Raw genomic sequence first — 19,779 nt, forward strand, 5'->3', positions numbered from 1 at the left:
TTAAATGTTAGAAATTAAATGAATGAAAATAAAATATAATGTTAGGCATACATTAATTTGCATCAAGCCCGTCTTGAGCATTTGGCCATGAATACTCATCCACATCAAACTGAATGTCCTCATTGTTCAATCCAAGCTTGACATTGGTCTGTAGTGATGTCGCCACATGCCTCATCCATAGCCAGAAGGAGGGTGGCACTCTCATGGGGAAGGCGATCATACACCTTCCACCTCCATGCTGAAAGAAAATCCTCAATAATGTTGAGGAAAGGGGAGTATGGTGGTAGGTACAAGGTCACAAATCGGGGATGGGCCCGAAACCATGCCTGAACCACCTATGCATGGTGGAACCTGACATTGTCCCGCACAATGACATAGGTGACCCCTTCACTTTGACAGGCCTGCTCAATTTCATTGAGGAACACAATGTGGTGTGCAGCATTGTAGGATCCAAGTAATGGCCTACGTCCTCCACACCATCTTCAGAGATACTGTAGCTGCTCACATGGAGATGTTTCACCACGTTGCCCAGGCACTTGGACGGTTGCACGTTGGCCGATGAGGTTTGGCCAGTTTGAAGCCCGCTTCATCAACAAAGATATACTTGTGATGGTTCACAGCAGCATCAAGCACCATCACCCTCTAAAAATATATTTTGGTTTGTTATTTTTACAGGATAGTTCCAATATGATATTGTGAAGTAGCATGTGCATCAAATAGTAACAGTAATACAGTATAAAGTGCTGTACCTGAACGTACTCAGCCCGCAGTTGTTTCACCTGGTCGTTGTTTCTCTCAAGAGGCACCAGGTAAATGTGTTTCATAGATACCTGGTGCCTCTTCAAAATGCGGCCGATTGTTGGTAGGCTGATGGATGCCACATTGGCAAAGGTGTCATCATTCTCCTCAATGGCCTGCTTTATTTCGGACAGCTGTGTGTCATTCCTGGCCCTCACCATTGCACCACTGCCCACTCCTGCTGGTCGGTCAGCACACGCCACGGCCACCACCATGTGGTCTTCTAACAATTCTGATGGTAGAACAGAGTATACTGTCAATAGTTCATACTGTAACATGTTTTGTGAATTTACATGCATTACAATATGTAATTTACTGTAAATGTAATGGTTAAACATGACATATCCTGCAGACTTACCGTTTTTTGGGGCGAAACATTCTGATGATCGAATTGACAGTTGATCTTTTCAGATTGGGGTGATCTGGCAGCCTCTGCCATGGTAAGGCCTCTGTTTACCACATGGTCAATGACGATGGCCCGGACTTCATTAGACACAACAGTTCCCTGCCGTCTGCCTCCCTCTCTCTGATGTCCACCTCTTTGACAAGGCCCATGCCCACCTCTTTGACAAGGCCCATGCCCACCTCGTTGACCTCTTTGACAAGGCCCATGCCCACCTCTTTGACCTCTTTGACAGGGCCCATGCCCACGTCTCTGACAGGATCCTTGTCCACCAGCTCTTTGATTTCTTCCTCTCCCTTGCTGTCTATCTGCTCCATGTTGAAAGAAATGTCAAGTGTTCACACACCCCTTTTATATGGTGACCAATTGTGGTTACCACTATGTGAAATCAGTTTGCAAAAAACGAATACTCATTATGTATGGTTATCATGTATCATACATGTCATTTAGATGTTTATACTTTACAAACACACCTATTATTTCTGTAGTTCTCAAAATCGATATATAGTAGACAAACAAGTTTAAGATCTATAGGTTTACCAAACGGTTAAGTGATTAACCATTAAGTTGGATTAAGGGATGGTCATACGTATTTAAACAAATAAGAAGAGAATCATATGAAAAGTATTGTGAGTATTGCATTGTGAAAGGCAATTACTTTATATGAAAAGTAATTTCCAATTAAAAATGCGCTTAAAGTTTTGAAAAAACAGCATTTTTGATGATCTATTTTGAACAAAGAGTTGTGAAATTTGACCATATACTTGTGAAAATAATACCATAAATGAAGAAGAAAAAAAACTCACGAACCACACATGTAAGCACCTGCTTTCAATATACTTTGTATCCCTGATTAACTCAAGTGTTTCCTTTATTTTGCCAGTTACCTGTATAATAAAAGTTACTGTAACACACTGTATTTATAACAATCTCTGACAATAGAGTTTGGTTGTTCTAAACAGGATTACAATTTAGTGACACCCACACCCTGGGTTCCATTACTAGACCGATAGCAGGTTTGAAAGCGTGGAGAGAGCTGGCGTTTGATAAGTAAAGACGCCTGCTCAGAAAGGAACACAAATCGATGGCTGCTGTCTCTGGCTGGATCTCTGCATTGATTATCACACAGAGAGAGAAGCATCAGGGCCATGCAGGGAAACAGTAACCAGGGCCAAGGTCAATATTCACCCAGCCCAACCCAGCTATTCTACACCCAGCCCACCTAACTGCAGGCTCAGGCCTATCCCAACCTTAACCCTTACCTTAACCACTCGGAATTAAGAGCCGACAGACGTTTTGTACTATTTTGCAATGTCTGCATTCATCAATTTAGCTAGAGGACAGTATTTTGAATAATGTTGTAGTGTCATTTTATCAGTAATTACCAGTAACTCTAGTGCCCGAAATCTGCCACTGTAGTCCTAAAACCTTAACCCACTCATAATGAATGCCTAAACTTAACCCACTCGTAATGAATGCCTAAACTTAACCCACTCATAATGAATGCCTAAACTTAACCCACTCGTAATGAATGCCTAAACTTAACCGTCGAGTTGAGTTTCAGTTTCATTTATTTGTTGTTTGTTTGACTGACAGCTAACATAGGTCAAAATATTCCATAATTAAAATGGCCACACAGTGCATAATCTACAGACAGCACTACATACAGCCCCACAGTGTTAGCTATGCTACTTTTGCTCTTTATTGTTATTCACAAATTTGTGAAGTGTAAAGTGTTTTATCTTTATCTTTACTCTACATTGTTGGAAAAATACCCATAAGTTAGCATTTCACTGATAGTCCACACCTGTTGTTTACGAAGCATGTGACAAATAACATTTGATTGATTGATTGACAGTGCATAATAATACAGCCCCACAGTGCATATCTCTGTTGCTGCAGTTATGCACAGGGTCTGAATTTTCTTTGGTGCTTGAGTTGTGCAGACTACACCCAGGTCCAGTAGCCCCTTGTAAAATGATAGTACAACTCTAACCACTAGGCTACTGTAGCCTACAGTACACAGACTCTCTTCTGTTTGTTTCCACTACAACCCATAGCTTTCTAATGGCGTCTCTTGAGTCCTTTTGTCTTTCTGGTATTTTTGTTCTCTCTTTATTCCTCCTTGGTCTGTTTCCCTTGGTATGGTCATTATTAAAGGAATGTTGGTAAACACAACAGAGCAACACAAAATGGATCGATATAACAAGTAAACAAGGATAATAGATAAGAATATGGTCAACAACAAAAAAACTCTTCTCGCAATACATTCTGTGAGACTCTACACCAGGAATCATCAGCTAGATTCAGCCGTGGGACGATTTTTTTCTTGAGTGGCTGGTCGGGGGGCCGGAACATAATTATAAATAATTTGTAGACTGCAAATTGACCGCAAGAAGCCCAAACAGATATAATGTTTGACTAAAACATGACGTTTCTCTCTATCATGCGTGGGAATACTTGGGAACATATTTCAAAAATTAAAATCACTTGGAGACGATTTCCTGGTGTTGTTACAGTCTTTTGTCCAATAATGAAAATGAAAATAATATAACAATAACAATACTTGGGGGGCAAAAAAAAACACCCGCTGGCCATCTTTGGCCCGCGAACCACCAGTTGGGGAACCCTTCTCTACACATTAAAACTACTCTTAACAAAGTTTAGAGCGAAGTGAACCAGTGGTACAGTCGCTAGCTAGCCATTAGCAGTGTTTGCTAACAGAGCTGGGTTGTGTTTAGTGATTCTGTGTGTTTAGGTCAGTGAGCAGATAGATAGCAGAACAGCTGTTGAAGGTGACCTATCTAGGATGAAGTCTTCTCCCTGAACGACTATAGTCTATTTTAATTATCCACACAGAATGCACGCTGACACCTGAATGTATAGTTAAAATTAGTCCCACTGTAGGGGACCTTGACAAAACCACGACTATACTGGTTTCATCAACACGTTTCTGGGGTGTAAATGTTGGAGAGGGCAAGGAAGTAACACCCTGGAGCTTCTTACATTATTGTTATAATGATACATAAAAAGATATTGAATCTATTTTTGGGGCCTGTCACTCTTATATTTCCTCATCAACAAAGTCCAATGCCAGGCAACTACTCTTTCAAAGATAATAAGAGTAAAGCTGATAGAGGTGATTATTCCATCGGAGGAAAGTGTGTAATCTCTGCCACCATATGTTACTTGTGAGAGGGTTGAGAGGGCCAGCAGGTTTGGTATTCAACCTAATCCTGGGATTTGAATATGATTTGGTGGCTCCGTCAGGATTGCAACAGGGACCTTCACAGAAATTAAAATGAATCATTGAGCTTGCTGTAACTCGGCCAAACTACAGTATTGTACTTCTTTTCAACCGATAGTCGCTCCTGGGAAACATAATGATTAAAAAAGGCCTTTGCCAACTGCGATTTAAAGACCTGCCTAGGCAACTGACTTTGTGTTTTATAAAGATATAGCACACCATTGAAAACACATGGCTGTTCGAATAGTATGTCTTCATCAGTGAGTAGGCTGCAAAGTGGCAGTTATGGTCGGCCAAGCTGTAAAATGCGAAGATGGCATAAATACAGTAGTTATTGCCCCAATAAACACACAGTATATAAGCAGCTATTTTCTGGGGGGTTTCAATAACAAGAATCCAGGGAGAGCTGAATATATGTTATTGTAATCTCTTCCAACACTTTTTGGATGAAGTGCCACTAGAGATTCTGACACTTAGAGAGCAATACTCATTCATGAAGATGACAAAACTCGAAACAGAAAAACAACCTGTTTCTTTATGTACATTGCCATTGTGCCATTGTCATAGACCAGGTACATTATCCTCACAGCATACACACTGATGGAACAACAGGGAGAACACATCATAGGACATCAGATAAGCCCTCCAACTAAACAAACAATGCTAAAGTTAAAACTTCAAGTAACCCAAACTTTTAGAGAAACTAAGAAAGAAAGAGATCCTCAGCAGGAGGTGAGGTTTGGATTTTCCAGGTTATGGATGAACTGTCTAGTATCTGACAAGACCCACTTTATAAACTTTGAACACAGGCTCTCAGGTAGTCGTCGATAGCTGTTAATATTTAATTCACCCTCCCTCCCCCACAATGCATTTCACTGAAACAAATCTTTACCGGATTGAATTCAAGATAAATAGCATTCAAATTTCAGTGGGGCTTATAGCATTCTCCATTATTAGCCTTTCCCAAGGTATTTAAAGGTCTTCGCATCAGTTTATCTTTGTGTTTGGAAAAACGATTTACTACTGTTTGTGTCCTTAAAGTACAGACAAATTTTTTTAAATTATTGCAGCTTATTCACTGTTGAATTTTCAACTGAGGAACAAGCAATGATCAACACAGTTGTCTCAACTTATTTCTTAAACTTTTATTCACTTAAATTTGTCCAGTGTTAAAGCAACAAGAAAACATTTAGAATGTCCTTTTGTGGGATCTTATTACACTATAGTATACTGTAGATGTTAACTGATATTCTTTGATGCCAGCACGTTGCCAATACTGAGGAAACTCAAACTGCGCAACCAAAAGAGAAAAATAAACCAGTGAAAGAAAATAAATAACAAAAACAAAAGCTGAACAAGTCCAAAACATTTCTTCTGCTTTTTAATTTTCATCTGGAGTAGATACAGTAACAAGTTGCATTTTAACACTGTTCGGCAAATAGTACAAAATAATTATTACATTTATTTTTTGCTCTGTCAAGAAAATAAATTGTAAATACACTGATGATTCTCTAAGCACTTTGTCAGCTCAAGTGAACACTAAGCTCTTTGACCAAGGTCTCAGGTAATGCAGATGTCTACAGGTCAAATAAGTACACAGGTAGTCTGGCTATCTTTTGGAGAGGGAGGATATGGGGCTATTACACATGTGCGTCACTAACACCGGACAAAAAAATCTTTCAACCGACAAGGGTTACAGAGTAACGTTCACAAAAGCACAGGTCAGTGGACAGAGGGGCTGGGTGGGACTGAGGGGAGGGGACAGGTGAGGAATATAGGGAGAGAGATATAGAGAAGAATGGAGTGGGAGACAGAGAGAGAGAGAGAGAGAGAGAGAGAGAGAGAGAGAGAGAGAGAGAGAGAGAGAGAGAGAGAGAGAGAGAGAGAGAGAGAGAGAGAGAGAGAGACAGAGAGAGACAGAGAGACAGAGAGAGACAGAGAGAGACAGAGAGAGACAGAGAGCGAACAGAAAAGGAAAAAGAGAGAGAGACAATTGTATTTATTTAACCTTTATTTAACTAGGCAAGTCAGTTAAGAACAAATTCTTATTTACAATGACGGCCTACACCGGCCAAACCCGGATGACGCTGGGCCAATTGTGCGCCGCCCTTTGGGACTCCCAATCACGGCCGGTTGTGATACAGCCTGGTGTCTGTAGTGACGCCTCTAGCGCTAAGATGCAGTGCTTAAGACCGCTGCGACACTCAGGAGCCCAACAGAAAGAGAGCGAGACAGAGAGAAAGAAAGAGGGAGACAGAGAGATGAGAAAAAGAGAGAGAGAAAGCAAGAGATAGAGAGAGAGAGAGAGACAGACAGACCGAGAGAGAGACGTGGGCAAGATTTTTGATGCAGGTCAAATTTGGCAGTCCGGATGGATATCCTTATATCCACAATGCACTGACAGCAAAGAATGCTTACATTTCCTTTTTTATTTTCCCTCTGCCTCAATTTCTCTATATAGGTTTTATTTTTCAAACAGCCTGTCTGTCCACCCTTCAGCAGCGGTAGGGACAGTTCTATGTAGTTCTTCGTCAGTCAGTCAGTCAGTCAGTTCAGCCCAGAAGCAGTTCAGTCCAGCCAGCACCAAACCCCAAAGCACCCTAAGACAGGGGCAGCTAGCAGCTGCTGGCCTTGCTAGCTAGAGCTTGCTGTCGCTTATTGGTCGCAGCTGCCATTGCCGTGGCGATAAGAGAGGAAGTGAACAAAGTGTCTGTCATCTCCAGTCCCTCCTTTTGACAGTTAGGGGGAAAAGTCTCTGGTATGGCTTAGGTCACTGGTGTCTGTTGTTTGACTTGTTGGACTTTTTATGAAGCAAATGCTCAAGTTAAACTCTTTTTAAATATCTGGTATTTATTTTTCTTTATTGATTTCATTTTTTTAAACTCTCATTTCTATATATACTTTTATTTTTTTACTCAAATTAAAGTTTTGCTTTCATTCTGGCACATTCCCTTATAGACAGCGTGTGTCCTTGCTGTGTCTGGTGGACAGCTAGTACAGTACAGTATAGTACATTATAGTACAGTACAGTATAGTAGACTAAGCTCATGGTCGTTGTAGTTCTGGTTGTTGTTGTAGAGAAGTTGGTAATTGGGTAGTTCGCTCCAACAGTTCAGTGTAGACAGTGTAGGCCTCTGGTTCTCAGAGCAGGGTGGGCCTGTAGGAGGCCTCTCTGAGCAGTGTCGAGCCCAGCAGGAGCAGCAGTAAGGTGGAGAGTGGTGTAGACGAGAGGGCGGCTTGGCCCGAGTCGGGCCCACCACAGCCCCCCAGCTCCGACTCACAGCGGGGCTTCTCACACAGCAGGCCCGTGAATGCTGCGGTACACTGGCACCGCAGGTTGTTCAGACACACACCGCCGTTCTGGCAGCGCAGGAGCTCGTTGTCACACACTCGGGCTGAGAGAGAGATGGAGAGATATGTGAGACACATACACACACCTGGAGTAGAGTACTGTGCACTGCTCACTACCTCGACTGTTATGTTGATTTACAAATCGTACTGTTATCTGAGCTGATCTCCACTCTAGTGAGCGCAATAAGAAAGGGAGAATCAACGAGGGGCTATGTGTTCTATGAAAAATAATGAACCACGTGGAAGGTGTGTTCCATGAAGCGCTAGCGGAGTGGAACTGACCTTTCACAGAGTTTTGTTATTTTCCAGAGAACGCATAGAGCCCCAAGTTGATTATCCCTTTCATACCATGGCTATAATTTAACACATTTGCCGCTAGAAATGTGTTCATTTGCCGGTAAAAATGTGTTCAACATCCACTGAAGTAGCTAGCAAGTTTACTTAGCATTAAGTTGTATTAAGCATTTTAGCTAATTTGCAGATCAATCATGACTATGATAGTAACGCATCACATGCAGCATAACCAGTGCAGTAATAAAAAAGAACATTAATGAATGTCAGTAATTTATACTGGTTAGCAAAAACAAAATCTCACTGATGTGTAATTTTTGTCAAAAAAGAAAAAAGAACATAACATAAATTTCAAACCATCCGATTCCCATTGACGACAGGATAAGAATGGTAGAAGAAGACTATAATCCTTTATTACCAAACGTTTTTGATCAGACATTTATTCTGACCATGCTGTTGTGGCACAGTTGTCACACTGCCAGCTAGTTGCATTGCAGTAAGTAACAGTTTCATTTCCAACATGATTTTGTCAAATAAGTTCTACAGTTCATGTCAACTCCTGTTGTAGTGAAGGTAACTTTTGTTGTTGTGTTGGTCAAAATGAAGGGCTGGTCTTTCAGCACTATCTATGAAATTCTTGCATGAATCATTTTCTTCTTCCAATTTCAAAACAGGTAACTGCATTCTGTAATAGATAGAGAAACTAAAATAAACTAAAAGTATTTGTAACATTTGCACGCACTATGCAAAATATAAATAATTTATTACAATTCTGGGTTATAAGCCCACTTCTAAAGACAATTCATATATTTTTTGCATAACGCACTTGATCATTGTGTCTTTCTCAAACGTTCCTCTCCAATCTGAATGTGTTCCTTTTATCATTCCCATTACATGAATTACCAAAATGGTGAGGGACCATTTGTCATGCCTCATTTTGCAGTGATATACTAGGATCCCACTGAAGGGTCTATACCACGTGATGAATCGTAGCACAAAGTTTCTCCACAGCCCGTGGGCATTTCCAAAACACTGAACTGACTTTATATGAGTAGAGTTGAGAGTTAGGTGGGAATGGGTATATTTAGAGCCGGGGACACCGAGGCCAGTCTATTCCCATTGGAGCTTAGCTGTCAAGCAAGCTGCAGGCAAACAAACCAACAAACCCAACCCAGCCCAGCCCAGCACAGAACTAACAAACCAACCGATGGAGAGAGACAAATAAACAGTGAAAAACAAGCAGGCTAGGGCCAGACCACCTCAATGCAGCACAACAAGAGAGAGATGGAGCTCATTTTGCCCTTTCATGAAAGGAGAAAACAATGTGACAGTTGAATGTTCCCCCTCCCTGAAATATTTTGAAAAGCAAATATTACAAGAATAACTGACACTGATCCTTTCTCACACTTCTTTTTCATTTCCACAGCTGCAGGTACAAACTTCTGTTCTTTTAAAACATCTTTAAAGCCTATATTTTATTTAGAAATAGTCTGTTCAACCTAACAGGGTTTAATGGACCGGTACACTGTCAAAAGACTACAAGTCCCAGACTCCAATCATGGGTTTGTGTTCATCATCAAGCATGCCCAATACAGTTTTTTCCTTTACAATGCTAATTCATCTTTTCCCTGTAAACTATCAAGCAACTGTTTACTATCATGGACGTAAAAAAAAGAATGAGAGAGAAAACACCTGTGGCGTCAAGACCATTAATGCAACGTTACCAAGGCAATCATCATATGGACAGCTTGATATTAACAGACAATTTGACACATGACAATGACATCACTGATTCATTTATGAGTCAGGAGTCTTTTGTTTTATCCTCTGCACTGTCTGGTTCAGCAAATACTATCAGGGAAACGGGCAGGCAGGCAGACCAACTTGGTAATGGGGTGTGCGTTCCCCTCAAGATCTCATTGAGAGTAATCAAGTGAATTAATTAAAAAGACATGTTTTACCCCTAGGGTCCCTGAAGTAATCCTGACATGGACAAGACTCTATTAATTAAACATCAACCTTTCGTTTTGTCCATACATTTTTATCTCCAATTGCCCTTTGCAAAAATATGATTATTTTGCAAGAGGGGCCTTATTGGTTTTGCCCTGACAAAGGAAGGTGTGTGCATATTAATTCTCTATATACAGGCAATGCATTCTGATGAGACTTGTAGGTCCTAGAAATATGTTATTCCTACCACATAGATAATGCTTCTTACTGATACTCTAATAATACAACAGGGTTTGAATTAATGGCCAGAAATGCAGTGGAAGGAAAAGAGCAGCCATTAACCACTGAACCACTTAACACTGACAGATCAATACCAAAGTGTTACCAGAGAGTTGGTAGAAGAGGGTGAGGAGAGCAGTAATGGTGACAGTTAAATGAAGTGATGGTAAACTTGGACAGAGTTCTAAAGACTACATTAGTCAGACTAAAAGAGGTGGGATAGATTCTGCTTTCTGTGTTGAGAGGCCTGACCTGAAAATAATTCATTCTAGCTGCAGGAAGTTACTTTTTTTAGTTTCTCTATCCCCGTCTTCCTGGGGAAGGCTACTCTCTTCTCTCTCTCTCTCTCTATATATATATATATCTCTTTCTCTCTCTCTCTTATCGTCTCTCTCTATATATCTCTTTCTCTTATCGTCTCTCTCTCTCTCTCTCCCTATATATATATATATATATATATATCTCTTTCTCTCTCTCACTTATCGTCTTTCTCTCCCTCCCTCTCTCTCTCTCTATATATATATCTCTTTCTCTCTCTATTTTCCCTCTCTCTCTGTCTGTCTCTCTCCTATGCCTCTCCCTCCTCTGTCTCCCTGTCCCTACCAGGGTGCTGAGCCCAGGAGATGTTGCCTTCCTACCTGTGATTTATTACCCCTGGGAGAGCTCCTGGTCCACCTTGGACACACATCTCTTTGTGTCTCTGTTACCTTCACATTGGCCCACTGCTCACAGCACAGGCTTAGGGGTTGGAGCTGAGCTATGCTAGGTAAGGATACAATTGTTCCAATAACTCTATCAGTGGCTATACAAAATGAGGGAGGACGATTATTTTTTTAATGAGCATGGCCTTATTTCTATTTCGGTCATTCATATTCCATTCATCCAGCTTAATGTAACATTAGGACGTTTTAGCCAGCAGGATACCACCCTGCATCCCACTGCTGGCTTGCCTCTGAAGGGAAGCAGGGTTGATCCTGGTCGGTCCCTGGATCGGAGACCAGATGCTGCTTGAAGTGGTGTTGGAGAGCCAGTAGGAGGCACTCTTTCCTCTAGTCTAAAAAAGATTAATTGGGGACATTGCCCTGTGTAGGGTGCCATCTTTCGGATGGGACGTTAAACGGATGACCTGATTCTCTGTGGTCACTAAAGATCCCATGTCACTTATAGTAAGAGTAGGGGTGTTAAACCCGGTATTCTGGCTAAATTCCCAATCTGGCCCTCATATCATCATGGCCACCTAATCATCCCCAGCTTCCAATTGATTCATTCACCCCCCTTTCTCTCCCCTGTAACTATTCCCCAGGTCGTTGCTGTAAATGAGAATGTGTTCTCAGTCAACTTCCTTGGTAAAATAAGGATAAAAATAATAAAATAAATTGGCTACTACATGATACTCAAATTTTCCCTATACAAATTCAGGCATGTTTATCCCTATTTAAGAAAGTTTTTCAACAGAATAGGCGGAATGAATACACCCCTGATCACACGCAAACACAGTTCACTTTCATAGCAGCAACATACAAGCAGCATGATCACTTTGATTGTTGTAGCAATAATTCCTTCTCGCATCTTCGTGCTCTCCTCCTCTAACCCTTTCCCTTCACTTTTGGACTTCAGTGCACAACACATCAGCTGTCTATGATCAGACGAAAAAACCTTTCCAAGCCAAACCTTCATATCATAACCGCTCACCGCTACACACAGCCTACATCATTGTCACCATTATTAGCTAACGTCATAGTCAATATAGCTACTAGAACTAACGCGTTGGTAAACCTGCTACAATCATGCAGTACAGTGTACAGTCAGAAAGCAGTTTAGCAGTTACACCGAGGGCCCCGGTGGCAATAAATTAATAAAACCAAAAGCTTACCTTGACTTGGAAGAGTTCCAATATTGGATAGCCATAGCCAGCTAGCTAACATAGCATACTTCTCTGTTTGAACCGGGTGTTTGAGTAGGCTAAACTAGCTAGCTGCATTCGCTAGCTTAGTGAAAGGGAAAAAATATATACAACGAAATATAGCTAGCTCTCTCTCTCTTTTGCTTCTTCTTCAAGAAATCAATTTGTTCAAAATTGTTCAACTATTGTATTTATCTTTCTTTAAGTCAACTACTCACCACATTATATGCACTGCAGTGCTAGCTAGCTGTAGCTTATGCTTACAGTACTAGATTAATTCATGATCCTTGAATTGGGTGGACAACATGTCAGTTCATGCTGCAAGACCTCTGATAGGTTTGAGAACGTCCTCTGGAAGTTGTCATAATTACTGTCTATGTCTATGGAAGTGGTTGAGAACCATGAGCCTCCCAGGTTTAGTATATAAATCAATGTACCCAGAGGAGGACGGAAACTAGCTGTTCGGGTTTTTTATGTTTCACAATTTTTCTTTTTATGAAATTCTATGAAGAGGATGGTCCTCCCCTTCCTCCTCTGAGGAGCCTCCACTGAGATCTATATTCATCTAGGGGTCTTTTTCAGCCTGAGGATTAGTATGACAAAATAATTCAAGCAAACTGTGGTCAAGGACAAGGCGGAGTTGAAATTAGCATCTGAAAATAGTCAATGCCACACTAAATAATGGGTTCTAAACTGAAGAGACAGTCGAGGAGGAACAGGTAAACTATAACTGAAGAGACAGTCGAGGAGGAAGATGTAAACTAAAACTGAAGAGACAGTCGAGGAGAAACAGGTCAACTAAAACTGAAGAGACAGTCGAGGAGGAAGATGTAAACTAAAACTGAAGAGACAGTCGAGGAGAAACAGGTCAACTAAAACTGAAGAGACAGTCGAGGAGGAAGATATAAACTAAAACTGAAGAGACAGTCGAGGAGAAACAGGTCAACTAAAACTGGAGAGACAGTCGAGGAGGAAGATGTAAACTAAAACTGAAGAGACAGTCGAGGAGGAAGAGGTAAACTATAACTGAAGAGACAGTCGAGGAGCAAGATGTAAACTAAAACTGAAGAGACAGTCGAGGAGAAACAGGTCAACTAAAACTGAAGAGACAGTCGAGGAGGAAGATGTAAACTAAAACTGAAGAGACAGTCGAGGAGGAAGATGTAAACTAAAACTGAAGAGACAGTCGAGGAGGAAGATGTAAACTAAAACTGAAGAGACAGTCGAGGAGGAAGAGGTAAACTAAGACTGAAGAGACAGTCGAGGAGAAACAGGTAAACTAAAACTGAAGAGACAGTCGAGGAGGAAGATGTAAACTAAAACTGAAGAGACAGTCGAGGAGAAACAGGTCAACTAAAACTGAAGAGACAGTCGAGGAGAAACAGGTCAACTAAAACTGAAGAGACAGTCGAGGAGGAAGATGTAAACTAAAACTGAAGAGACAGTCGAGGAGGAAGATGTAAACTAAAACTGAAGAGACAGTCGAGGAGGAAGATGTAAACTATAACTGAAGAGACAGTCGAGGAGGAAGAGGTCAACTATAACTGAAGAGACAGTCGAGGAGGAAGAGGTAAACTAAAACTGAAGAGACAGTCGAGGAGGAAGATGTAAACTAAAACTGAAGAGACAGTCGAGGAGGAAGAGGTAAACTAAAACTGAAGAGACAGTCGAGGAGAAACAGGTAAACTAAAACTGAAGAGACAGTCGAGGAGGAAGATGTAAACTAAAACTGAAGAGACAGTCAAGGAGGAAGATGTAAACTAAAACTGAAGAGACAGTCGAGGAGGAAGAGGTAAACTAAAACTGAAGAGACAGTCGAGGAGGAAGATGTAAACTAAAACTGAAGAGACAGTCGAGGAGAAACAGGTCAACTAAAACTGAAGAGACAGTCGAGGAGGAAGATGTAAACTAAAACTGAAGAGACAGTCGAGGAGGAAGATGTAAACTAAAACCGAAGAGACAGTCGAGAAAGAAGATGTAAACTATAACTGAAGAGACAGTCGAGGAGGAAGAGGTCAACTATAACTGAAGAGACAGTCGAGGAGGAAGAGGTAAACTAAAACTGAAGAGACAGTCGAGGAGGAAGATGTAAACTAAAACTGAAGAGACAGTCGAGGAGGAAGAGGTCAACTATAACTGAAGAGACAGTCGAGGAGGAAGAGGTAAACTATAACTGAAGAGACAGTCGAGGAGGAAGATGTAAACTAAAACTGAAGAGACAGTCGAGGAGGAAGATGTAAACTATAACTGAAAAGACAGTCGAGGAGGAAGAGGTCAACTATAACTGAAGAGACAGTCGAGGAGGAAGAGGTAAACTATAACTGAAGAGACAGTCGAGGAGGAACAGGTCAACTAAAACTGAAGAGACAGTCGAGGAGGAAGATGTAATCTAAAACTGAAGAGACAGTCGAGGAGGAAGATGTAAACTAAAACTGAAGAGACAGTCGAGGAGGAAGATGTAAACTAAAACTGAAGAGACAGTCGAGGAGAAACAGGTCAACTAAAACTGAAGAGACAGTCGAGGAGGAAGATGTAAACTAAAACTGAAGAGACAGTCGAGGAGGAAGAGGTAAACTATAACTGAAGAGACAGTCGAGGAGCAAGATGTAAACTAAAACTGAAGAGACAGTCGAGGAGCAAGATGTAAACTAAAACTGAAGAGACAGTCGAGGAGAAACAGGTCAACTAAAACTGAAGAGACAGTCGAGGAGGAAGATGTAAACTAAAACTGAAGAGACAGTCGAGGAGGAAGATGTAAACTAAAACTGAAGAGACAGTCGAGGAGGAAGATGTAAACTAAAACTGAAGAGACAGTCGAGGAGGAAGAGGTAAACTAAGACTGAAGAGACAGTCGAGGAGAAACAGGTAAACTAAAACTGAAGAGACAGTCGAGGAGGAAGATGTAAACTAAAACTGAAGAGACAGTCGAGGAGAAACAGGTCAACTAAAACTGAAGAGACAGTCGAGGAGAAACAGGTCAACTAAAACTGAAGAGACAGTCGAGGAGGAAGATGTAAACTAAAACTGAAGAGACAGTCGAGGAGGAAGATGTAAACTAAAACTGAAGAGACAGTCGAGGAGGAAGATGTAAACTATAACTGAAGAGACAGTCGAGGAGGAAGAGGTCAACTATAACTGAAGAGACAGTCGAGGAGGAAGAGGTAAACTAAAACTGAAGAGACAGTCGAGGAGGAAGATGTAAACTAAAACTGAAGAGACAGTCGAGGAGGAAGAGGTAAACTAAGACTGAAGAGACAGTCGAGGAGAAACAGGTAAACTAAAACTGAAGAGACAGTCGAGGAGGAAGATGTAAACTAAAACTGAAGAGACAGTCAAGGAGGAAGATGTAAACTAAAACTGAAGAGACAGTCGAGGAGGAAGAGGTAAACTAAAACTGAAGAGACAGTCGAGGAGGAAGATGTAAACTAAAACTGAAGAGACAGTCGAGGAGAAACAGGTCAACTAAAACTGAAGAGACAGTCGAGGAGAAACAGGTCAACTAAAACTGAAGAGACAGTCGAGGAGGAAGATGTAAACTAAGACTGAAGAGACAGTCGAGGAGAAACAGGTAAACTAAAACTGAAGAGACAGTCGAGGAGGAAGATGTAAACTAAAACTGAAGAGACAGTCGAGGAGGAAGAGGTCAACTATAACTGAAGAGACAGTCGAGGAGGAAGAGGTAAACTAAAACTGAAGAGACAGTCGAGGAGGAAGATGTAAACTAAAACTGAAGAGACAGTCGAGGAGGAAGAGGTCAACTATAACTGAAGAGACAGTCGAGGAGGAAGAGGTAAACTATAACTGAAGAGACAGTCGAGGAGGAAGATGTAAACTAAAACTGAAGAGACAGTCGAGGAGGAAGATGTAAACTATAACTGAAAAGACAGTTGAGGAGGAAGAGGTCAACTATAACTGAAGAGACAGTCGAGGAGGAAGAGGTAAACTATAACTGAAGAGACAGTCGAGGAGGAACAGGTCAACTAAAACTGAAGAGACAGTCGAGGAGGAAGAGGTAAACTAAAACTGAAGTGACAGTCGAGGAGGAAGATGTAAACTAAAACTGAAGAGACAGTCGAGGAGGAAGATGTAAACTAAAACTGAAGAGACAGTCGAGGAGGAAGAGGTAAACAAAAATTGGGATGGGGTGGATGCAATCAACACACACTGTTCCTCCCAATCTCTCACGTTTACCATTCCTTGAGAGTAAACAGACCCTGCACAGAGAATAAACAGAGATTTATAGGGTTTACTTTTGATATGAGGGTTAATATTTAGAGAAGGAAACCAATGAGCTAGGTGTGCCTCTGTGGGAACGGGCTCTATTTGGCCAGAGATTAGAGTTTTAATTGCATGCTCCAGTCTGCATACAGATTGAGACTGTCCTATTCATGTACAATTGAGTGATATCGGAGGAGAGACAGGTATAGACCTACATTGGGTAATGTAGGTAAGACTACAGTATAATGGGTAATGTAGTTAGATAATGTAGATCTACATCAAGCTTTTACAGCATTTAAATTGTATAGCTATGTTAAACATACTCAACAAAGTGTACCCCTACTGCATAGTCACTTTACCCCTATTTACAGTACCAGTCAAAAGTTTGGACACACCAACTCATTTTTTACTATGTTCTACTTTGTAGAATAATAGTGAAGACATCAAAATAATGAAATAACACATATGGAATCATGTTGCAACCAAAAAAGTGTTAAACAAATTATAATATATTTTAGATATTAGATTCTTCAAAGTAGCCACCCTTTGCCTTGATAACAGCTTTGCACACTCTTGGCATTCTCTCCAGCTTCATGAGGCATGCTTTTCCAACAGTCTTGAAGGAGTTCCCACATATGCTGAGCACTTGTTGGCTGATTTTCCTTCACTCTCACTCATCCCAAAACATCTCAATTGGGTGATTGTGAAGGTCATCAGATGCAGCACTCCATCACCTGGACGTGTGTTTCGGGTCATTGTCCTGTTGAAAAACAAACAATAGTCCCACTAAGCACAAACCAGATGGGATGGCGTTTCGCTGCAGAACGCTGTGGTAGTCATGCTGGTTAAATGCGCCTTGAATTCTAAATAAATCACGATAGCGTCACTAGCAAAGCGTCTCACAAAGACATGCGGTTGGAACCAAAAATCTCAAATTTGGACTCGTCAGACCAATGGACAGATTTCCACTGGTTTAATGTCCATTGCTCGTGTTTCTTGGCCCAAGCAAGTCTCTTCTTCTTATTGGTGTCCTTTAGTAGTGGTTTCTTTGCAGCAATTCGACCATGACGGCCTGATTCACGCAGTTTCCTCTGAACAGTTGATGTTGAGATGTGTCTGTTACTTGAACTCTGTGAAGCATTTATTTGGGTCGCAATCTGAGGTGCAGTTAACTCAAATTAATTTATCCTCTGCAGCAGAGGTAACTCCGGGTCTTCCTTTCCTGTGGCGGTCTTCATGATAGCCAGTTTCATCACCTGTTAATTGAAATGCATTACAGGTGACTACCTCATGAAGCTGGTTGAGAGAATGCCAAGAGTGTGCAAACTGTCATCAATACAAAGGGTGGCTACTTTGAAGAATCTCAAATATAAAATGTATTTTGATTTGTTTAACACTTTTTTGGTTACTACAGGATTCCATATGTGATATTTCATAGTTTTGATGTCTTCACTATTATTCTACAATGTAGAAAATAAAGAAAAAGTACAAATAAAGAAAAACCCTGGAATGAGTAGGTGTGTCCAAACTTTTGGCTGGTACTGTACATGTACAAATTACCTCGACTAACTGTACCCCCGCACATTGACTCTGTACCGGTATCCCCAGTACATAGCCTCGTTATTGTTATTTTATTGCGTTACTTTTTATTTTATATTTTACTTTAGTTTATTTAGTAAATATTTTCTTAACTCTATTTCTTGAACTGCGTTGTTGGTTAAGGGCTTGTAAGTAAGCATTTCACGGTAACGTCTACACCTGTTGTATTCGGCGCATGTGAGAAATAAAAATGTATTTGATTTTGATATAACAATTATACATCTCTCCGCTGTTTGTTCATTGCCATGCATGACTGCTCATGTACAACGTCAAAGACAGTTATCTGAGATATTACTTCACACTAGCTGTGTATAATTATTGTGCGTTGGCCTAAACCAGTGATGTGTGTCTAGCTAGCGTACTTTACTGAGTAGGGACAAAGAGCATTCTCACTAAGACAATCTCAGCAATGTAATGCAGCAATGTAATGCAAGTAATACATGTACTCTACCAAAGTTGCTTGTCTATATCTCCCCCTCTCCTCCTCTCGCTCTGTTTATTCCTCTTCTCCATTCCGTGCCGACCCGCGCTCAAACCTCCCGTCATGCATGTGTGAACGTGGAGTTGTGATGGTGTGAATGCTGCCAGTCACTCTGATAAACTGTATTCATTAACAGTCTGTCTCCATGTGCATCCATGTGTACACAGAATACATCAGTCTAATCTACTCTGACCTTAGAGTGCATCTTCTACTTATCCATCTCCGTTCATCCATTTACACATGGATTCAACCTCACATTTGATATTCAATAAGTGGATAACAATTCGGATCCGTTTAACAATGGAATAATACATGTATCCCAGTTGTACATAGCAAAAGTGCCTGTGTTAATTCAATTCAAATAGTGTTAAATAAAACACTCAAAAAGTGTCTGCCCCAGATGAAGTTAGCTGCTGTGGTTTCCCTGCCCAATCAACATGAAGACTGATTTTTGCTCTGGGCAACAAAGGACAGAAGATATGCGGTTCAGCGCCTAGCAAGCGCTGTTGAACAGGTATTCTGTTGGTTATGGTGAAAAAGATCTGCACCAAGCTGGAAGCCATCCACAGGCGAGCAATGATCTGGCCAATTACTGTCAACTCACCATCTTCAGGACGTTCCAGGTCAGGAGTTGAACCGACCAGTGAGAGGTTGCCCTGGCTGATGACGCCTGTGGATCAGCAATCCCACATCGATTGTATCAGGTACTCTATATTAGTAGAATAGTACAGTAGACTGACCTGTTCAATGCCTTCTCTACTTTTGCCTCTAAATAGAAACTATTGGGACAACATACTGGAATTTGAGCGATAAACAGCATTTTGAACAGTGCAAAAGCTCACCTCTGGCATTGGCCATCATCATCTGGACATGAGCATTAAACAGACAGTTATGGTGGAGAGAGGGAAAGGGCTGCTCAAACAGCTCCCCAGCCAGTCAATATTAGCTCAGCTGTTGTACGTTTCAGCTCTTTGACGCCACTGAATGACTAAATACGAAGCATCCAAATGCAAAGTGTGGTTGCTTCCCTGACGGACTCAGCGACATCTACCAGTAGAAGCTGAGAGAAAATGGTTTGAGTCTAAATCGCTGCATTTATAGCCTCACAACCTTGAGTCTTAAATCATTGAAAAATGGCTAATTTCTGGTTAGTCAACGTTAGTCAGGGTTAAATCTATAGGCCTACTCCCCGCAAGAGTGGGGACATTCAAAGCTGCACATGCCTGCATAACCAAGCAGTGGCAGCGAAAAAGTAGAAA

General features: G+C 41.2%; 1 protein-coding gene across 9 annotated transcripts in view; it reads right to left on the reverse strand.

Moving 5' to 3' along the window:
* Window positions 1-5,812: 5,812 nt before the first annotated feature.
* Window positions 5,813-19,779, reverse strand: part of ntng1a (netrin g1a) — a 154,986-nt gene continuing 141,019 nt past the window's right edge. For 5 of the 9 annotated variants that reach the window (XM_071414947.1, XM_071414951.1, XM_071414946.1 and 2 more), the window contains 2 exons: window positions 19,125-19,190; window positions 5,813-7,843 (listed from right to left, as the gene is read on the reverse strand). In XM_071414947.1, coding sequence (XP_071271048.1) covers window positions 7,590-7,843; window positions 19,125-19,190 — 320 coding nt within the window. In that variant the 3' untranslated portion in view covers window positions 5,813-7,589. The remainder of the gene's footprint in view (window positions 7,844-19,124; window positions 19,191-19,779) is intronic. The other 4 variants (XM_071414954.1, XM_071414948.1, XM_071414953.1 and 1 more) reach the window with 1 other exon arrangement.

The sequence above is a fragment of the Salvelinus alpinus genome, chromosome 8 (assembly GCF_045679555.1).
Source record: "Salvelinus alpinus chromosome 8, SLU_Salpinus.1, whole genome shotgun sequence".
NCBI classification, from domain to species: Eukaryota; Metazoa; Chordata; class Actinopteri; order Salmoniformes; family Salmonidae; genus Salvelinus; species Salvelinus alpinus.